Source organism: Curcuma longa, chromosome 2, assembly GCF_044706935.1.
Source record: "Curcuma longa cultivar G26 ecotype Majalengka, Jawa Barat chromosome 2, ITB_CL_G26_1.1, whole genome shotgun sequence".
Lineage (NCBI taxonomy): Eukaryota > Viridiplantae > Streptophyta > Magnoliopsida > Zingiberales > Zingiberaceae > Curcuma > Curcuma longa.
Genome location: NC_133862.1, coordinates 16,512,739 through 16,535,943, shown reverse-complemented (window position 1 = coordinate 16,535,943; position 23,205 = coordinate 16,512,739). Strand labels below are relative to the sequence as shown.

General features: G+C 38.1%; 1 protein-coding gene across 1 annotated transcript; it reads right to left on the bottom strand.

Annotated features, from left to right (window-relative positions):
• Positions 1-1,711: 1,711 nt before the first annotated feature.
• LOC141821722 (uncharacterized) lies at positions 1,712-6,528 on the bottom strand. The gene is made up of 7 exons (XM_074709067.1): positions 5,292-6,528; positions 4,791-5,196; positions 3,775-4,313; positions 3,271-3,696; positions 3,003-3,027; positions 2,050-2,414; positions 1,712-1,992 (listed from the first exon to the last, which is right to left on the bottom strand). The coding sequence occupies exons 1-7, from the start codon at positions 6,526-6,528 to the stop codon at positions 1,712-1,714; spliced, it is 3,279 nt and encodes a 1,092-aa protein (XP_074565168.1).
• Between the last annotated feature and the right edge of the window lie 16,677 nt (positions 6,529-23,205).

Below are 23,205 nucleotides of genomic sequence, written 5' to 3'. Positions count from 1 at the left end.
GGCGAATGTTTTCTCCTTTTTCTAATGTGTTTTTCTGTTGGGATTGATTGTAGCTAGGGTTATGTTTCTGTTAAAATTCGATGGAACCAAGGCTTGTTGAATTTGATCGATTTATGTTGGGATTGTTTGTTGTTCTGTTAGGGTTTCAATGGAATTGAATTGATCTATTGTGATTGATTAATTCCGGTGGAATTTCTGTTGAGATCAGATTAGTTTTATGTTGGATCTATTCTAGGGTTGTATTGGGTTCTAGCTGTACCAGTTGTTGAAGGATTCAAGGTTGATTAATTGTGGAATTAGATTGGGTTGTTGTTCCATGGGAGTTATTATTGTTTTGTTGATTAGGATTTTATTTCAGAAGGTTAGCTATGACATGTTTCAAACTATTGAAGGCCTCACCATTGATTCGATTTGGTCTTAATGTGGGATCCAGTGGAGTTAGAGTTAATTCGATTGGTTGAATTGGGTTTGGGTTAAATCCAGTTGAGGCTAGATGTGGAATTGTGTAGGGGATTTATTTGTTGTAAAATTAAATATAATATTATATTTAGTAGATGTTGTTATTATAATTGCAGGACCATCCTTGATTATTGATCCTGTTACATATGAGGATTTTATTTTCTGGGAGTTCTTGTATCGATATTCGTCATACTAGGTGGGTACTCCTGTACTTAGTCAGTATAGTTTCTAGTTGTAGTGCATAAATTATTATAACTCAGTTGTTCGACATCTTGACTTTGTTCTTATCATTACACTCGTTGCTTGATACTTGATTGATCTTTGATATGATCTTCTGGTTGCATCCATACTGTCTCATGTTATTGTTGATCTGTGAGCGATGACTTGTGCTAATTAATGTTGAATATGCCTGAGTAGATGTAGGCCTCACTTGTTGAATTGAGCATCATGACATATGCATGATAGAAGAAGGTGTGGTTGACTGTTGTTGTTGTTATTGACACTCACTTGACACTGTGTGATAGTGGTATAAGAGTGAAAGCAATTGTTGCATTATGTTGAGTGCAACCAGGACTAGCTAGATAGCTCTCTTGCGATATCCTGCGACTCCCCACTTGATTAGTAGTAGTTTGTTGTTGGAGCGTGTGTAATTGTCCTGTTTAGCATCCTAGTTCACTAGTTGGGTGTCTGGGGCTGGCGAGTGTAGACAATGACCATGCATAACACATGTACATGAATCTGTTGGTAGTTGTTTACTGCATTTATGGTTGTTTGATGTGAACCCAAAGAGAAAAATCTCAAGAACCCACAACTAATTGAAGAAAGAAAGAAGGAGAGTCTAAATCGATAAGAAAGATGAATAGAACCTTGACCCGATACTTAAGAAAGTCGAACCTTGGTATAGATGAAGAGGGAAGACGCCACAACCTTGGGATGGAGGTTGATAAGTCTTTGAACGCCACAAGGGGATGCCTTGATAAGTTCTAGTTCAATGAAGAACCAACAAGTGAGAGCCTCACCATGCTTTAGATTGAAAATATGCCAAAAGATACATGTGTGGCCGTCACCCACTTTATTTATAGCTATAGGGTGACCTAAAAACCCTAAAAGGCCAAAAGGAAGCCCATTTAGTAAAGGCCTATGTAGACTACTTAGCCATTTTAAGCTTATGGCATCATTACAACCCAAATAAAGCTAGAAATTGAGCCTAAATTGATACATATCTCTACTACATAAACATGAGACTAAGTGACTACTTAAGCCCATCCAAGGCTTGAATTAAGTTGACTAAGCCGCATGACTTGCTCTTGGTCAAACCTTCTTCAATTGTAACTTTGGCCTTCACATCTTCAATTAGCACATTAAGTGCTTCCTTCATCTTCTTAGCCTTAGCTCTTGTAATTGGGCCTCCATTGATGCATAATGGATCATCAACAACATCAAGAGTATGCTTGTTGTTGGCAACTTGTTCACTTGGGTTGACTCCATCATTCCCCCTCTCCTCAAAAGGATTCGTCCTCGAATCTTGATCACCTACATCAAAGGGAGAAAGATCAGAAACATTAAAAGTAGCACTCACATTATACTCACCTGGTAAGTCAAGCTTGTAGGCATTATCATTGATTCGAGCAATGACTTGAAATGGTCCATCGCCTCGTGGATGCAACTTAGAAAGACGTTTAGCAGGAAATCTTTCCTTTCTCATATGAACCCAAACCCAATCTCCTGGTTCAAAGATCACTTTCTTTCGTCCCTTGTTGGCTTGTGTAGCATATTGTTCGGTCCTCTTTTCAATTTGCAACCTCACTTTCTCATGCATTTGCTTCACAAACTCAGCTTTTCTTGTACCATCTAAACTAGCATGCTCAGAAATAGGCAAAGGTGACAAATCCAATGGAGTTAAGGGATTGAACCCATATACCACTTCAAAAGGTGAAAAATTAGTAGCAGAATGCACAGATCTATTATAAGCAAATTCAACATGTGGTAAACAATCTTCCCAACTTTTTAAATTCTTTTGAATGATAGCTCGTAATAAAGTAGACAAAGTTCGATTTACTACCTCAGTTTGTCCATCTGTTTGTGGATGACATGTTGTAGAAAACAAAAGCTTTGTTCCCAACTTTCCCCATAAAGTTTTCCAAAAGTAGCTTAGGAACTTTGTATCACGATCTGAAACTATGCTTCTCGACACTCCATGAAGTCGCACGATCTCCCTAAAGAATAGATCAGCAATATGGTTAGCATCATCTGTTTTCCTACAAGGAATAAAATGAGCCATTTTAGAAAATCTGTCCACAACAACAAAAATAGAATCCATACCTCGTTTTGATCTAGGTAAGCCTACAACAAAGTCCATGGAAATATCCACCCAAGGTTCACTAGGAATTGGTAAAGGTGTATACAATCCATGAGGTAAAGATCTAGATTTTGCTTGCCTACATGTGATACACTTCTCACAAAACTTGACTACATCTCGTTTCATGTGAGGCCAAAAGAAATGCTCAACCAAAACATCTAGAGTTTTTCTTACACCAAAATGTCCCATTAGTCCCCCACCATGAGCCTCTTGGATTAATAATTCCCTCAATGAACAATTAGGCACACACAACCTATTGACCCTGAAAAGAAACCCCTCATGCCTATAAAACTTCCCAAATGCAGCATGTTCACAAACTTCAAATACATTTCCAAAGTCAGGATCATTAGAATATAGATCTTTAATGTATTCAAAACCTAACAATTTAGTGTTCAAAGTAGAGATCAAGGTATACCTTCGAGACAAAGCATCTGCAACAATGTTTTCCATACCTCGTTTATACTTGATGACATAAGGAAATGACTCAATGAACTCCACCCATTTTGCATGACGTTTATTCAACTTACTTTGGCTCTTCAAATGCTTCAACGATTCATGATCAGTGTGAATGACAAACTCTTTGGGCCACAAGTAATGCTGCCAAGTCTCTAAAGCCCTCACCAATGCATACATCTCCTTGTCGTAAGTTGGATAGTTCAAAGTTGCTCCACTGAGTTTCTCACTAAAATAAGCAAGGGGCCGACCTTCTTGTATTAGCACAGCTCCAATACCTATTCCTGATGCATCACACTCAATTTCAAAAGTTTTAGCAAAGTTAGGTAATGCAAGTATTGGTGCAGAAGTTAGCTTCTCCTTAAGTAAGTTGAAAGCTGAATTTTGTTCACTATCCCAATGAAAACCAACATTCTTTTTAACAACTTCAGTCAAGGGTGCAGCTAAAGTACTGAAATTTTTAACAAACCTCCTATAGAAACTAGCCAACCCATGAAAGCTACGTACCTCAGTTATGGTTTTTGGTGTTGGCCATTCACGAATAGCCTTAACCTTCTCTTCATCCACTGCTATTCCCTTAGCACTAACAATATAACCAAGAAACTCAATCTGACTAGTGCAAAAAGAACATTTTTGAAGGTTAGCATACAACTTTTCATTTCGCAAAACAAGTAGAACTTTTTGTAAATGATTTAGATGCTCATCTAAATTTTTGCTATAAATCAAGATGTCATCAAAATATACTACAACAAAGTCCCCAATAAAAGCACGCAAAATATGGTTCATTAATCTCATGAAAGTACTAGGAGCATTAGTTAGCCCAAATGGCATGACTAACCATTCATATAAACCATACCTAGTCTTAAAAGCAGTTTTCCATTCATCTCCCTCACGCATTCGAATTTGATGATAGCCAGACTTCAAATCAATTTTAGAGAAAATGCAAGAACCATGTAGTTCATCTAACATATCATCTAATCTAGGAATGGGATGACGATACTTTACCGTAATCTTGTTGATAGCCCTGCAATCAACGCACATTCTCCAAGTTCCATCCTTCTTTGGCACAAGCAAAACAGGAACAGCACAAGGGCTCAAGCTTTCTCGGACGTACCCTTTCCTCATCAACTCTTCAACTTGCTTTTGCAGCTCCTTTATCTCCGCCGGATTACTCCTATAGGCCGGTCGATTAGGAATTGTTGCTCCTGGGATGAAATCAATTTGGTGCTCTATTCCCCTAAGTGGTGGCAATCCATCAGGAACCTCATCAGGAAATACATCATCAAACTCCTGCAAAAGAGATTTAACAACACTAGGCAAAGAAGAGTTAAGATTGTTAGTGTTGAAATAAGCCTCCTTGTACAAAAGTAAAATCATCGGCTGTTGAGAATAAAAAACTCTCTTAACCTCTCTTTCTTTTGCATAAAAGCTCACTTTTTTACTCTCTTGCTCTTGAAGTTTTTTTTCTTTTTCATTCTTTTTTTCACTCCTCTCATCCACACTTTTTATTTTCTCACACTCTTTTTCTTTTCCATTCTTTCTTTTCTCACACTCTTTTTCTTTTTCATTCTTTCTTTTCTCACACTCTTTTCTTTTTTCACTCTCATTTTTGATCCTCAATTGATCTTCATATACTTGCTTAGGAGTTAATGGTACAAGAGTTACAAGTTTACCATGCATCATAAAAGAATACTTATTTTTGAACCCATCATGCATGGCCTTCCTATCAAATTGCCATGGTCTACCTAAAAGCAAATGACTTGCATGCATTGGCACTACATCACAAAGAACCTCATCATGATACCTACCAATGGATAATGAAACCAATACTTGCTTAGTGACCTTAACTTCCCCGCAATCATTCAACCATTGTAGTTTATAAGGTCTAGGATGTTTAGTGGTAGGTAAGCATAATTTCTCAACAAAAGAGTACTAGCTACATTAGTGCAACTTCCCCCATCAATAATCATACTACATACCTTCTCTTTGATGTGGCAACGGGTATGAAATATGTTCTCTCGTTGTTCTTCATCTTCTTCCTTCATTTGCACATTTAAAGCACGCCTAGTGACGAGGGCTTCACCTTCAACGGGATACTCTTCTTCATCACTTTCCAATATTGGTGGCAAGGCACTATCATCTTCGGACTCACTCTCAGTTTCAATATCACCATTTTCTTTCAAAATCATAATTCTTTTGTTTGGACATTGTGATGCAATATGTCCCCTTCCCAAACACTTAAAGCATTTAATATCTCTGTTTCTTGAAGACTGGATAGGTTCTTTACCTTTGACCAATGGAGAACTAGCATCTTTATTCTTGGAAAACTCGGTCTTACTTTTTGATGCAACTTTATCATCTTTTTTATTCCAGCTAGATTTCCAAGTGGATGAATTATGACTTTGCCCATGCTTGATTGAACCCTTCCTTTTGAGTTGTCTTTCAACTTTCATGGACATATGCACCATATCTTCAAGCTCCACATAATGTTGCAACTCCACTACATTTGCAATTTCTGGATTCAAACCTTGTAAAAATCGTGCCATGGTTGCTTCTCGGTCCTCCTCCACATTGGCTCGAATCATGGCAATCTCCATCTCTTTGTGGTATTCCTCCACAGTCTTGGACCCTTGTGTTAGACTTTGTAATCTTTGGTACAAATCTCGATAGTAATGTGAGGGAATGAACCTCTTTCTCATTATAGATTTCATCTCCTCCCATGTGTCAATAGGTCTTTCTTTGTTTCTTCTCCTGCTTAGAATAATTTGATCCCACCAAATAATAGCATAATCAATAAACTCAACAGCAGCAAGTTTTACCTTCTTTTCTTCAGAGTAGTTGTGACAATCAAACACTAATTCCACTTTCTTTTCCCACTCTAAATATACATCTGGATCACTTTTGCCTTGAAATGAAGGAATCTTCATCTTGATATTGCCCAAGTTTCTATCAACATATTCATTTGCCCTTCCTCTTCTTCCACCAATTCTAACATGACCAGATCTGCCACTAGAAGCTCTATCATCAATGTCCTCAGAAATGTCATCATCATCATTGTCATCACGGTTATGCTGCCTTGCACTTCGTGTAGGAACTCTACCAATTTGAGTATTTTGTAGTCCAGTAATTAGAGCATCTTGCCTCTCTAGTCTGTCAAGGATTTGACTGAATCTGATTTCCATACGTTCCAAGTGTTGTCTCAAAGCACGTTGTTCAAGGGTTTCTCTAGCTCTTGCTTCATCTTCACTTGTCGCCATTAAAGTAAGCTGTTGTCACTCAATCACTCAACTCACTAATGTTAGCTCTTTAAAGAACTTAGAATTGAGGCAATTCCCTGTAAGCGTTCTTTGACTAATTGAAAAACTCCAAGGAAATTAGGATAAAAGATAGGAATTGAAGAAGAATGCAAATAGCAGAATTGAAAACTTGAATTAAGTGCCGAAAGGAAATTTGCCAGAATTGAATCTAGGCAAAACTTATTAGAATGCAGAATTGAAAGATAAAGATACTGGAAATAAAAGCTGAAAGGAAATTTGCCAGAACTTAATCTAGGCAAAACTTTGAAAGAAATGCAGAATTGAAAGATACTTGAAATAAGTGCTGAAAGAAAATTTGCCAGAACTTAATCTAGGCAAGTGCCAGAATTAAATCTAGGCAAAACTTGAAAGAAATGCGGAATTGAAAGATAAAGATAGCTGAAAAAATTTGGAAATTTGCCAGAACTTAATCTAGGCAAGTGCCAGAATTAAATCTAGGCAAAACTTGAAAGAAATGCGGAATTGAAAGATAAAGATGGTAAAAAAATGCAAGTATAGAAATAACAAGCTCTCTACACCCACTTTTTGTTGCTTCTTTTTTTTACCTTTTTTTTCTTTTTTTTTTTCAAATTTCAGCCTTCCTTTCTTTTTTGGCCGAAAATATTTTTTTTTCTTTTTTTGCCAAAATAAATTTTTTTCTTTTTTTTTTTGCCGAAAATAAATTTTTTTCTTCCTTTTTTTTATAGCAACAAGCAAATAAGACTTACAAAGATTGAAAGAAATGCAAATAATAAGTATCAAATGATGAACAAGATAGATAAAGTTTCAAGCACAAAAGAAAAGGATAACCAAATCGATTTAGAAAAACCTAAGCTCTGATACCAACTGATGTGAACCCAAAGAGAAATATCTCAAGAACCCACAACTAATTGAAGAAAGAAAGAAGGAGAGTCTAAATCGATAAGAAAGATGAATAAAACCTTGACCCGATACTTAAGAAAGTCGAACCTTGGTATAGAAGAAGAGGGAAGACGCCACAACCTTGGGATGGAGGTTGATAAGTCTTTGAACGCCACAAGGGGATGCCTTGATAAGTTCTAGTTCAATGAAGAACCAACAAGTGAGAGCCTCACCATGCTTTAGATTGAAAATATGCCAAAAGTTACATGTGTGGCCGTCACCCACTTTATTTATAGCTATAGGGTGACCTAAAAACCCTAAAAGGCCAAAAGGAAGCCCATTTAGTAAAGGCCTATGTAGACTACTTAGCCATTTTAAGCTTATGGCATCATTACAACCCAAATAAAGCTAGAAATTGAGCCTAAATTGAGCCTACATATCTCTACTACATAAACATGAGACTAAGTGACTACTTAAGCCCATCCAAGGCTTGAATTAAGTTGACTAAGCCGCATGACTTGCTCTTGGTCAAACCTTCTTCAATTGTAATTTTGGCCTTCACATCTTCAATTAGCATATTAAGTGCTTCCTTCATCTTCTTAGCCTTAGCTCTTGTAATTGGGCCTCCATTGATGCATAATGGATCATCAACAACATCAAGAGTAGCTTGTTGGGCAACTTGTTCACTTGGGTTGACTCCATCACCCGCTATTCTGTTTGGGCAAGTGTTGCTGACACTCTAAAGCTCTCCGAAAACCAACACCATACAATTCTACATCTTCATGTTGTAGATATTGTTACTATTGTTGCACTTTATTTAATATAGGCTTAGTAGAGTTGTTTCTATCCTCTTATTTGTAATGAGTTTTCCTCCTTGGAAAGTTTTTCAAAGAGGAGAGCATTAGTAAATTGCCTATCTAAAATGATCCACACGATCATAGGTCTGGGAGTAGCAATCGTTAGACTGTGAACCAAGTAACAGCTCTAGTGTTTTTCTTCTTTCTGTTGCATTTTAATTGAGCTTTTGAAAAAAAAAGAAAAGTTTTAAGCACGATATTCACCCCCTTTATCGCCATTTTGGTTCTATAATTATGTGGACGCTCTGAATTAGTTTTGCCACCTTCGAGCTTTCTCAAAATTTTATTCTTCTCTTTAAAATTATTTCTAATATTTTATTTCTATTGCATCACTTACCCAGTATCTTAGGTACATACCAATGTCATCAAAGTATCAATAAGGTATCTGCAGATAATAAACATCTAACATGGATCTCATGTAATGCAACATATGAATGACATGTCAAACATAGTGCAACAATCAAGAGTCAAACAGGTAGACAATCAAAATGCAGGATCAGTGCGGTCCAATACATATATATCATGCACATGATGCACATATGCATGATGCAACTGCCCCACTCACTACAGCACTCGTGCAAGCATCTGAGGCTGGGATGGCCGGCATCGGGGATCAGTACTCCGCGCCCTACAATCAAGTAGTCCGGTGATCCAAATCAGAGATCAGAGTCCCGCGTCCGGGTGATCTCGTAGCTATGATAAGCTACAAATCCTATGGCCGATATCTGTACTCTAGTACTCGTCACGGACTGCGTACTGCCATACAGTCTATGAGTACTCGGCTGCGTACTGCCATACAGCCGTTGAGGTAGATCATCGACTCGGCTGCGTACTGCCATACAGCCGTCGACTGCGTACTGCCATACAGTCGCCATCATCAAGATGGAAAATAGGGTATGATAACCACCTATGTAGATATACAACTAAGTCATCTACCATCACGATAAACCCACTCCAATGGGATTTACAATCGTTATCATGCATCATGATGAGATGCTCAATCATATCAATCAGCACCTACTATACTACTCAATATACGTAGGTATAAGTCATGATGATCTCAGGTATCATAAAGAAAGGATCATACCAATAATGATCACAAAGGTCATATCAAGAAAGGAAATAACAATCATGAATAATAATCCAGGGTCAATCGACATAAGGTCAAGCATGATATAACCAGAATAGTAATCAAAGTATCGAATCATCATGAGCATAAATGGAATCAATAAGCAGATCAACAGATACAGGAAACAAGGTACATGCACTGAAATAAGATACGAAACTGTATTGACCAAATACAGTAAAATCACCCACCTGATAAATCGCAGGTAAAACTAGAACCCCCAGAACCCTCGTATATATCAAACTCCAAGAATCACTCAGGGTCCTGCAAATACAATGACAATATCCTAAATACCAGAATGTATCAAATAAACCCTAAGTTATTATTTTAAGGGTTATCTTAACTCAATCTCGTTAACGTAACTTGGGTTAAATTAATCTAACCTTTAGATCTATATTAACAAAGGTTTAACTAATCAATCAATTAGTTGTATTAATCGAATCGATCAATACAACTAACCTCATATATAATCAAACCCATGCTAACCAACCAACCTTAGGTTAGACTAATTCAATCTTTAGGTTGATACTAATAGGGATTAACTACTTAATTAATTAATATCCTTAATCAATTAATATAATTAATCTCCATTTCATCAACCCTAGAATCCAGTTCAAATCAAGCTTCAGTTCAACCCTTTCTGCCTTCACAACTTACTGCCCAAAAACTCCCTAATCTCCGATCAGAATCAGTGAGCTGTAGATACAAAACAGATCCATCAAGATCTGAAACTCTCGGTCAATTCACCACAAAATTCCTATTGAATAGGAATAAACCAAAGGTAAGGTAAGCATCTTACCTCAGAATCTGAAGCCCTAGCCTTCCTTTGCAACCGAATCCCTAACCAAGGCTCGGTTCTTCCTTGGCTGCCGGATCTCCCTCAAACCCCGATTGGATCACATCACAATCTGTGGGAAAGAGGAAATCAAGCTAGATCTAAGAACCTTGAAGTCGTCCAAGATTCAACTCAAGAACCGTAGCTAAATTTCCTTACCTCTCGGCTTCGACTTCCTCTTCTTCTTCTTCAACAGCCGAAGCCAAAAACTGATCCCAACTCAAGATCCGAACTCGAAATACCTAAGAAATCCAGGATTAAGCTCACAAACCAAGTAATAACCTAAATCACGCTTCGATTCTTACCGATCGGCTTCCTAAACCTCGATCCGTTGCCGTAAGATCTGCCCCTTACGCCGCTGCCACCACCGATCCGAGCCTTCGTCGGCGAAAATCCATGCTCCAACGCCTCCAGCAGCTGACCGCCGACCTCCTCCTTCACTGTGGCACCGCTGACACCCGCGTCGAAGAGGATCAAAGCCAGCAGCGTCGCGATCGGGAGACGGTGAACCGAGAGGCGCGATCGGGATTTGACGCGATTTGTGATGCTACTGTAGCTTCCCAACCGGTTCTTATCTCCTCTCCTAACGGGTCAAGATCCAAACCCATTAACCCAATTACCCATTAAGAGTTGAGTTTAGACCGGTTTCGGTTCAGGCTATTACTGTAGCAAACCGGACTAACCTTGGTTTGCTTGGTTCGCTAACCAATCGAACCCCGATTTGACTCAAACCAATTTTGTTTGATCCGTCTCCACAAAACGAATCTTTTCATCCTTTTTATTTTATCAAAACCTCTTCTATTACGAACCAAATCAAATTGGTTTAATTTGGTTCAATCTTGGTTCATTTGGTTCACCAACCAAATGACCTCTGATTTGAATGAAACCACTTTCGTTCATTTTGTCTTCATAAGACGAATTCATTCCCTTCCACTAATAAAATTTCTAATCATACCCAATTAGGATTAAATCATTTACAATTTAACCCCTAAAAGTTTCGGTATTTTATACAATATCTCATATTGACTCATTTGAGTATGGTCATGCATTTCGTGATTCTACTCTATCAAGAGGTAGTAAATATCACTCCCGTTATATGGGAGGGATAGATCCCATCTATATCACTCACATCCCTCTGCATAATTTGTTACATACCTAGTGATTGCCTTTATAGTCCACTCTATTATGAGTAGCGTTTGACGATACCAAAGTATATACCTCCTTATGTAGAGAACCGTAGTGAGTCTAAGGACTATTCATACCAATAGTCACATGAGAAAGTTTATGACACTCATATAACGATCCATGAAACTTTTTCATGACTAGTTTATTCAGTATACATTCTCTAATGTATACCCTTGTATCAACTCGATATCCCATATCCATGACTTGTATGATCAAGTCATCCAGTTGACCTACATGATAATCTCAAAAATTAACATTGTTCTTGAATGTTAATGCTTGACTAGGAATAATTAACAGTAGTGTTCTCTATATCATTTCACTATCGATTCAAACAATCAATATGATATAGATTAGAACTAGCAACCCAAGGACACTATTGTACTTAGTTATTTGGCATAAATACAATGTAAGTATAATAACCAAAAACCATGTCTCTATTAAATGCCACTCTAGTGATCAATCCTCCCAAAATAATAGGGCTTGATAAATGTTGGTGTGGCATGTTTATCAAGTGATTTAAGAAATGATATCCAGTGTCAATATTATAATCTTCTAAACATGACCCACAAACAAAGAAGTTCATTCTGACACACTACTTTATTATTTTCTCCTCTTCCAAATATAGTGTGTTTCATTAACAAAAAATATATCTAAACACGGGATTAGCTATACAAGAAATTCTAGATGAAGAAGGATGGAACATGCTTATACCCCCCCCCCCCTAACTCACGGCATACATGATGTGGCTCAAAAGCGTTGGGTATTTCCCGAGTGCCACCACATGGTAAATCGAATGTAGCATTAAAATCATTGAAAGTTCATGTGTAGTTTTCATTAAACAACCTAAAGCTAATTTTTTCATCCCCATTTTTGCTTTCAATCACAATGGTACTAAGGAATTCCAACACTAATCTAGGGTATGTGGGGTAATCCATGTTCATGAAGTTCATCCATCCTACTCTTTCTAACAATAAATGAAGATCATTATCCTAAACCAAGTATTTTAAAGGTGTCCCAATTTAGGTATTTAGTGCAAGAGATTTAACGACAAACCAAAGCATTAAATCTTAGTTTATATTCTGATTCATCGAAAGTAATACCATATTGCGATTCAGTACCTTTGTGTGAAGTCTCCCCTTTTTTTATGGTGTTTCCTTCCTTGTTTCTTTCTTTTTTCCAATCTTTTTCAACATTTTTCAACTGCAAGGAGAACCCAAGTAACCTTTGTGAATGGGGGAGAAAGAAAAAGGGAATGGATTGGGAAGAGGTGAGGAAGAGAAGTTTGAAGGCAAAAAGGCACGGCCGTGTATTGTTAGGGCACGCCGTGTGAAGTTAGGGCACACCCGTGTGCATTTTATAACCCTCGTGGGACACGGCCATGTCTAAAGACACGACCTCAAGAAGTTGCTAATCTATAAATAGGGACATGACCGTGTCTGAGAGACACAGCTTCAAACAAGTGGTTTGTTGAGGAATAAGCATGCCCATGTGATTTTCATGGAGAATGAGGCACAATCGTGTCTAAAGACATGACTTGTAGATGGTGGTATTCTGTTGCGGAGACACGCCTGTGCCAAAGTGACACATCCTCAAGAAGTCGCGGCTATGTGAAAGGAACACAGTCGTGCCAAGAGGCACGACCATGACCTGGTGTTGTTCTGTGGAAAAGGCATGGCCTAACCTTATTTGAGGTGCGGCTCCAGAATTCCCTGTCAACAAAAGAAATTTTCATTACTATCTTACAGAAACAATCAAAAATATAGAAAAATAATAATAAAAACCCTTGAGTTGCTTCCCAAGAAGCGTTTGCTTAAGGTCTTTAGCTCGATCCCTTTTTGCACAAATCCGATGGCCTTGGCTTGGTTAGGAGATAATCCTCTTTTTCTTGGAAAGGCTGATAGGCTCCACAAGAGTACGGTTGTCGTTAAGTAATAAAAAGTTATCAAACCACAGAGACCATGGAATTATTCACTAGATTAGCACAAAAACAGTTGTGAATGAATGAGTTTTGGTGCTGGGATGAGAAAGAAGGAGAACTGAAGGACCTAATCCTCGAACGAAAGGGAATCAATTATATGGCAGGTATGGGAAACAATCCTAGGATTTCAGATTCCTTGAGATTATGGCTGATAGTATCATGAACGTTTTGCTATTCCTCAATGTTTATATCAATATAGGAATTTTAACCAAGCTACCTAATTAGACCTCGTCAGGCTTTATTGGGATTAAATCATGATCTTCTAATGTTATGATCACTAGTTCGAGATGATACCTGAATAGCCCGGTTCTATCGCTCTTCCGTTGTCACCAAGCACTCCAGTAATACTATTGGCATCCTACCCTCTATCACCGAGTACCCAATTAAAGATCTCTTCCTAGTAATCAATAACCGTTAGTTATCTCTCATGAAAATTTGTTACAGTTTAAGAATCTCCTCGGAAAATCCGATTAAAAAGGTTCACCTCCTGTCACAAGGCACCCCCCGGTCATACGATCCTAAGATTTCCTATAAATCATAATTCACTCCTATCCATATGAATCAAGCCTTTAAAATATCACCAAATATGCACGAGAGATGATTCCATATAACAAAGTATAACCATATCATAGAAGATAGCAAATAATAAATCCATCAAATATAATCATTCGTTACATCTCAATTCCATCTAAGAGATCTACTCCATGACGGAGAAAATACAATTCGAGAAGGAAGAGGAAGAATTCTTTGTTTCAAAATCCAAGAAAGAAATGGGAAAAGGACTTATCAATATATGTGGATCTTCCTTAAATTGTGATCTCCTCGTCGGCGGTGGATGGAAGCGACGGAGTAGCCTTGGGAAGATGGATGTGATGGCAAATTCTCCTCCGAAACGTGGTTACGGCGCCTCCATGTGATCCTCTCACCACCCCCCCGAAAAAGGGTTCCAAAAAGATGTTTAAATAGGCCTCCAAGTGCGACATGGATGTGCCTCGTGGCACGGTCGAAAAATTCAGCGCGATGTGGTCGTGCCTCATGGCACGACTGAAAAGCTCGGCCTGATCTTTCCGTTGGCACGACCGTGCTTGGTAGGCACGACCACAAGAAGGTGTTGACTTGGAAGAGAGGCACGATTGTGCCTGATAGGCACGACCTCCAGCAGCTATGGTTCTATTTCTGGGGCATGGTCAAGCCTTGTAGGCACAGACTGAGGCAGTTGTAGTTTTGTTTCTGGGGTATGGTCATGCCTTGTAGGCACGGCCCGGAGCTTGCTTGCTTTTGAGTTGAGAGCACAGCCGTGCTTGGTGGCATGTCCTAGAGCAGCTACTCTTCTGAGAGCATGGCACGGTCGTGCCTTGTAGGCATGACCCAGTCTTGGCTTTTGTTGTTCTTCCTTCATTTCACCTTGTTTCATACCGATTTCCATCCTGTAAATGCAAAAGTATGAGAGCATACCTCTAAACTAGAAAATAGAGAAAATATGCCTAATGCATGAATAAAGGATGCGATAAATATAGAGTATCAACAAGAAAATGCATAATGATGTGCAATCAAAGTAGTAAAAATATATGCATACCCTACACACATCGCACCCCCAGACTTAAACTTTTGCTTGTCCTCAAGTAAAACATACCTCTAGATTCAAGTAGAAATACATAGCAGCATTATAATTCTTAGCACATCAATCCAATCCTATCAAAACCTAACACTGATGAGCTTGATAATCGAAATCATTAAGATAATTCCTAAGAATAAATTATGCTCAGTGCAAAAAGTGGTCTTGGTCCATTTGATATCAAAACTTTACTTAAAGTCAAGTCATCATGCTATCGTCTTTCTAAATATTACCTGCCACAACCTAGGGTCATCCCTTCTATTGCAAAAGGTCTCAAAGCATTGCTTCAAAAGCCAGAGAAACATAGTCATTATTTCCCCAGTAACCTTTACCGGTCTCAAACGGGTAATTGATAAGTTTCCACTCATGACACTATTTTTAATCCCCTTTATTCTGCTTTTTTTTTTGGAGAAGCATCTGAATTTCAAGCTTTGCATGACTTGGGGTTTAAGATTTTTCCAAATGAGTTTACATAACTTGAGTTGGTCCAGTAACCAAAATGCAATGGAAGGTCACCTTGGAAACACTAGTACTAGTCCAGTGTCATGAATCATGACTAATTTCAAAATTAATCTACCTCCTAGATTAGCCATAAGTGTAAGAGATCCTTAGACTAGGTCATGTCTCAAGCCTTTCAAGATATGCTAGCTCACTTCTTGTTATGGTAGATAGGAAAAGACATAGCACTTGGAATACTAGCCACAAGCATCAAAACAATCATCTAGAAAAGATGTGCTAGCATTTTTATAAAAGGACAAACTTCTAAGATGTTGTTGGTGATTATTGACATGATAACTATCATGAACTACTAAAACAAATTTCAAAGTAAAATTCAAAGCAAATTTCAAAAATAATTACAAAAATTAAAATTCAAAGCAAAATGCTATTTATTTATGTACACTACCTACAATGTATGCTCCCCCAGACTTAGCTCGTTCATTGTCTTCCCCATTTTTCCGGTGGAGGAGGCATGTCTAAAGGTAATGGAGGGAATTCCCCGTTCAATTCAGGTGCCTCCTCCCACAATTTTAATTCTTTTGGGAACACAGAGGATAATGGAGGGAATTCCGAAAGATTAGGCAATTCTGGAAATGGGAAGTTATTAAATCATTCTCTAGTTTTCCTTAAATATGCATGAAATTGGTAAATGTTATCAATTTGCTCCCCAATCCCTCTCATCATGTCTCTAAAATCTTCTCTCCTTTCCCATTCCTCCTTTTGTTTTACCATGAATTCCTTGGCCATACTAAATAGTTTTTCATCCTTAATGAACAATTGCCTTAATTGTTCATTAATATCGCTAATATCGCTTTGTTGGTCTAAAAGATTTTTAATAGAAGTATGATCGGTATGTAAAGTGTCAAGGATTGAATGAAAAGTTGTAAAATCATATTGTGATTTGGTACCTTTGTGTGAAGTCTCCCTTCCTTGTTTCCTTCTTCTTTCCAATCTTTTTCAATATTTTTCAATTGCAAAGAGAACTGATGTGGACCAAGGAGGGGATACAAGCTTAGAAGACAAAAACCAAGGAGGAAGAGGCATTGAAGGGAATTGGAGGACCCATGACAAGATCCAAGACTAAGAGAATGAAGCAAGCTTTGGAAGGCTTAATAATAGAGCTCAAGGAAAAGGAGGATCAATGCACAATGGAGGCAACAACTAAATGGATCACATTCCTTCAACTTGAAAGTGAAATTGGGCCAACATACAGACAAAACTTGAAGGCCCAAATCTACATGATCCAAGATGCATTCAAGGGCTAAGTGTCTAATTTTCGTTGGTATTTTTGGGAGAATTTTCTGAAATAATTTTTGATATCTTTTGGTGGGGTTTTAATGCTTTTTGGGAGTTCCTAAGCTAGTATTATGGGAAATAAATGTCATGCATGCATGCATGCATGATAATGGTGCATAATTAGTGCCTAGTGGGTCTTAGTGGATATTAAAAGCTTAGTGGGAAGTTAATGTTTCAACCTCCACTAAGTCTATATATAGGAGAACTCTTGTATGGCTAAGGCATGTTGAGTTTGAATGAAATTAGAGTTTTCTCTATTGTGAGAGCTTCCTTTGGTTCTTAGGCAAAGAACTAATCTTGATCTTATCAAGGCAACTTGTGGCGATCAAAAACCCCCATGACTTATCACTCACCTTCTCATCTTTCTTGAGTGTGGCGTCAATATCCTTCCCTACATCTGAATATCAAGGCGATCTGTTCCAAGGTGCTTATCATTTGGTATCAGAGCCTTGGCTCCTTGATTTTCAGGTTTGCATTTTGTTCTTGTTCATTTTTCGTTCTTGTTTATCTTTGTTGATCTCTCATCCTTAGTATTCCATTAGTGTTTTCATTCTCCATCTCTATTTATCGGTTCTCTATTTGGGTCCTAAACTCACAAAAAAAAAAGGTGTTACTAGAGTCATTGTGTTTTGACAGAAAAAAAAAGAAGGAAAATTCGAAAAAAAGGAAAAAAAGGAAAATTTGAAAAAAAAATCTGGGCAGAATCAAAAACAAAAAAAGGATTTGTGAAGTAAAAGGACCCAATATTCCTCTCATTGCTTTTGATCGTTGCTAAATTTCTTGTTCTATCCATTTATTTCTCTTGTTATACTCATATTTTCTTGTTGGTTTCTTCCTCATTTGATTGTCTATTTGTTGTCTTGAGAAAAATCATTGATAAGGTTCTCTTCTTAAGAGCGTATAAAGGAAGCTGAGTGGATAAATTTGAGTGCAACCACGTGAGGTGAGTGGTGAGGTCTTTCTAACATTTCTTTTGTAGTTTTCCTTGTCATCTTTTTTGTTGCAAGCATGAATGAGGAAAATTCCTCTAGGCAAGATCCTAATAGGCTTCAAATGGAGGCACTTACTCAACACTTTGAGAGGATGCTTCAAAGACAACTTGAAGGCTTACACGAAAGGATGGACCAACTTGAAGAAGGAAGAGTTTCTAACCATGGGGGCAATTCTAATCATGGAGAATCTCATCAAGAAAGTGACCTATTCTATGGCTCTCCAAGAGAGAAGGAGGCGTGAAGGGGGAAGAAGACATGAAAGAGGAGGTAGAAACTATCGACATGAAGATGATCTAAGAGGTATGAAAGTCAAGGTACCTTCCTTCCAAGGGAGGAATGACCCCGACACATATCTTGAGTGGGAAATGAAAATAGAGCAAATCTTCTCATGCCACAACTACAATGATGCAAAAAAAGTGAAGGTGGCTGCCCTTGAGTTCACTGATTATGCTTTAATTTGGTGGGATCAAATGCAAAAGGAGAGAAGAAGGTATGGAGAGCATCCTATCAACACTTGGGATGAAATGAAGACTTTGATGAGAAGGAGATTTGTGCCTTCCCACTACCACAGGGAATTGAACAACAAATTGCAAAGACTCATCCAAGGGAGTAGGAGTGTGGATGAGTATTACAAGGAGATGGAGGTGGCTTTGATTAGAGCCAATATTGTGGAGGATAGGGAAGCAACCATGGCTCAATTTCTCCATGGCCTAAATCGAGATATTGGAGACATTGTGGAGTTACAACATTATGTGGAGCTTGAAGACTTAGTTCATCAAGCAATGAAAGTAGAGCAACAATTAAAGAGAAAGGGCATTATGAAGAAATCATCTTCTTCAAACTACTCTTCAAGTTGGAAGGACAAGCCAAAGAAGGAGGGTTCTTCTTCTAATTTAAAAGTGGTAACAAGCACTAAGAAGCCTTTTCATACTACTTCTTCTTCTACTTCTAAGAGCAGGGATATCAAGTGCTTTAAGTGTTTGGGAAAAGGACATATTGCATCCGAATGCCCGAATAAGAAGACTATGGTGGTTAGGGATAATGGGAGTATCTCTAGTAAAGAAATTTTTTCTCATTCCCCTTCCAAAATCAACTCTAGAAATAAAAAAAAACCCTAGATCTGAACCTAGAAACCAAACACAAACCGAGATCAAGCTTCGATTCTTACCTATTGACTTCCTCTTTTCTGATTCATTGCTGCCGATCCACCCGAACACCACGATTCAACCTCTTCCGACGAGATCCAGCCCCCCTTTCGATTCCCCTCCAATCGTCGGCACTTCCTCAGCTCCGATTTGGCCCCGGCGTCGAAGGTTCCAGGCTGCGGTTGCGTCGGAGACGAGCGAACAGGAGCTGATGCGCGTGATCGGGAGAAGGCAGAAAGAAGGAATCGCGAGAAGAGATGCTATTGTAGCATTCTTATAGGATGGCTTTGGTTAACGGGTTGAACCAAATAAGCCTGTATCCATTACCGATTTACCCATTTACTCATTTTAGGTATGGTATTTTACATTGTCTAAACATGCATCAAAATCAGACCCTTATATAGAGAAATCATCTATAAAAACCTCCATGATATTTTCAATGAAATCTGAAAATATTGCTATCATACACCTTTGAAATATTGTCGGGGCATTGCAAAGACCGAAAGACATCCTTCTATATGCAAAAGTTCCATAGAGACAAGTGAATGTCGTTTTCTCTTGGTCATTTGGATGAATGTAAATTTGGAAAAAACCTAAAAATCCATCCAGACAACAGAAGTATTTATGTTCTGCTAATCTCTTAAGCAACTGATCAATGAAAGGGAGGGGGTAATGATCTTTCTTTGTTTCTTTGTTAAGTTTCCTTTAGTCAATACACATCCTCCAATCTGTTGCAGTTCTAGTGGATATTATCTCACCATTTTCATTCTTTACCGCTGTTATACAGCTCTTCTTTGGAACAACATGAACTAGGCTCACCTATTTACTGTCGGAGACTGAATATATTATCCCTGCATTCAATAATTTGGTTATCTCTTTCAGTACCACCTCTGCCATGTTTGGATTTAGCTTTCTTTGATGCTCAATTGAACATTTGTGATTGTCTCCCAGGATAATTCTGTGCATAAATAGAGAGGGACTAATTACTTTCAAATCCTCAACTAAGTAACCTATTGCCTTCCTGTGTCTTCTCAATACTTCCAATAATTTTTGAGTAGAGATATCATCTAAATTAGCATTAACAATTACAGGAAACGTCGAGTGTGCCCCAAGAAATTCATACCTTAGGTTAGAAGGAAACGGTTTCAATTCAACTGTGAGTGGAATTTCTTTTTACTTTATTTCTTTCGTGTCGACCTTAAGGAGTTGATAGCATACTCTTTCATACAATGGATCTTTAAGTTCATGATCAAACTCATCATAAGTTTCTATCGGATCTTCCATTTCCTGCACTACTATATCATCTAGGAGGATGATGTCTTCTGAAGTAATATCACTGAGCACTACTGAATCCTTTTATTCTCTTTCCTTTTCGATATCAAAAGGTTTTGTTTCAAAAATATTTTCTGAAAATTTCTTCTTATCATCAAAAACCCAATCCAAAATATTCGACATAACTCGATCGATTATCTCATACACCTCTGATTCACTTCGATTCAATAGTGATTCACCAGCAGCTGAGTCTAGCGTGCTTTTATCTTCAAAAGAAAGTCCAATATAAAATGTGTACAATATCAACCACTCTTCTATTCCATGATGTGGACACTGCTGAAGCATGTTTCTATGTCTGTCCCAAGTATCACATAGAGACTCTCCTTTTATTTGCTAGAAATTTAGAATCTGATTTCTTAAAGTCATGACTTTCCTTAGTGGGAAGAACTTATTTATGAATTTTTATTCTAATTGATTCCATGACCTGATGCTTTGGGGAGGCAGGGAGTGCATCCAATCTTTAGTTGAGTTGCAGAGACTGAATGGAAACAATAATAACCAAATAAACTCAGCTTGAACTCCTTCGTATCTCACTGTATTGTAGTATCTATGGAAGTCTATGAGATGAGTGTAAGGATTTTCGACTTCAATTCTCTCAAATTGAATCTCTTGAATTTTTGCTCTAAGGCTCGGATTAATCTCGAAACTTGAAGCAAAAATCTATGGTAACACAATGGGATCTAGTGTCCTTCCTGAGATTGGCGAGGAGTAACTCTTTAGCGGTTTATAATCCATCCTAGCAATTTCCTACATAGAGTAAAGAAAAAATATTTAGGTCTCTCATTATGCAATTCCATATGAAGAGTAAAAAGAAATAAAAAGAATTCACATTTGATATGTAACACTAAATGCAAAAGTCCAATGAAAAATAGCCCACAGTCTCCGGCAACGACGTCGAAAAACTTGATAGGCTCCCGCAAGAGTACGGTTGCTGTCAAGTAATAAAAAATTATTGAACCACAGAGACCATGGAATTATTCACTAGACTAGCACAAAAAGAGTTGTGAATGAATGAGTTTTGGTGTTGGGCGAGAAAGAAGGAGAACTGAAGGACCTAATCCTCGAATGAAAAGGAATCAACTATATGGCAGGTACAGGAAACGATCCAAGGATTTCGGATTCCTTGAGATTATGGCCGATAGTATCATGGACGTTTTGCAATTCCTCAATGTTTATATCAATTAGGAATTCTTACCAAACTACCTAATTGGACCTCGTTAGACTTCATTGGGATTAAATCATGATCCTCTAATATTATGATCACTAGTTCAAGATCATACCTAGATAGTCCGGTTCTATAACTCTCCCGTTGTCACTGGGTACTCCAACAATACCACTAGCATCCTACCCTCTGTCACCGAGTACCCAATTAAGGATCTCTTCCTAGTAATCAATAACTGTTAGTTATCTATCATGAGAATTTGTTATAGTTTAAGAATCTCCTCAGAGAGTTCGATTAAAAAAGTACACCTCCTATCACAAGGCACCCTGGTCATACGATCCTAAGATTTCCTATAAACCGTAATTCACTCCCATCCATATGAAATCAACCCTTCAAAATATCACCAAATATGAATGAGATACAATTCCATATAACAAAGTATAAGCATGTCATAGAAGATAGCAAATAACAAATCCATCAAATACAATCATCCGTTACATTTCAATTCCTCCTAAATCCTAGAATCTAAGAGATCTACTTCTTGACAAAGGGAATACAATTCGAGAAGGAAGAGGAAGAATTCATCTTTGTTCCAAAATCTAAGAAAGAAAAGGAAAAAGGACTTATCAATATCTGCGGATCTTTCTTGAATTGTGATTTCCTTATCGACGGTGGATGAAAGTGGTGGAGTAGCCTCAAGAAGATGGATGTGATGACGAATTCTCCTTTGGAATGTGGTTACAGTGCCTCCTTGTCATCCTCTCACCACCCCCTCAAAAAGGGTTCCAAAAAGATGTTTAAATAGACCTCCAAATGCGACATGGCTGTGCCTCATGGCACGGCCAAAAAATTTGGCGCGACGTGGCTGTGCCTCATGTCACGGCCGATGTAACACCGGCAAAATCCTTTCAATATTTCCTTAATATTGAACATGTCTACATGAATGATAGCTTAAATTATGAAAATTTTAGTGTAAGTACTAATGGGCCTTACATGGGCTCTTAATGGTGAAAATCCTTAATGGATCACTAGTAGCGTTTTATCCTAAAACCTAATGGGCTCCATGTGATTAAAAAGAATAGCATAACTCTTGATGGGCTTTACCTTATGTGGGCTTTACCAAAAATAAAAGAAAAAGAGTAAAAAAAATGTTGGTGCCAAGGATTGAACCTTGGACCTTAGGTAGTGATAAGCTTTAGGAATTCATGAGGTAACCATGAGCCCTAGCAAGGGTGTGCTATTAGATGGATAAGGGAAATTGTAGATAATGTGTAGGGCACATGAAGAGGCACCAAGTGAAGAGACACATAACTCTTCATTTACTATATATAAGTAATGAAGCCATTTTCTCTTCTCCACCGAAACCTCCCTCCCCTTTCTCTTCTTTCCTCACTTCCCTTCCCTTTTCTCTCCATCAACAAGGTTCACAAGGAGATCTAGTGAAGGCTTAGGGATTCTAGGGGAAGCAAAGAGGAACAAAAGGGATTCTTAAGGCAAGAGGTTTCATCTTTTTCTTCTAGGGCACATAAGTATTTTGGGAACCTTAGCACAAGTGGTAAGACTCCCCTCACCTGCAACATAATGGCTCTAACTATTGTGTTTAAGAAATTTATGTTTACTTGTGTGATACTTGGTGATCGCTAGTATGCAATCCTGAAGCAACGAGCTTAGACTATAAAGGAGCCGATGATCGCAAGTATGCAAATCCTGGAGCAACGGGCTCAGACTATAAAGGAGTCGATGATCGCTAGTATGC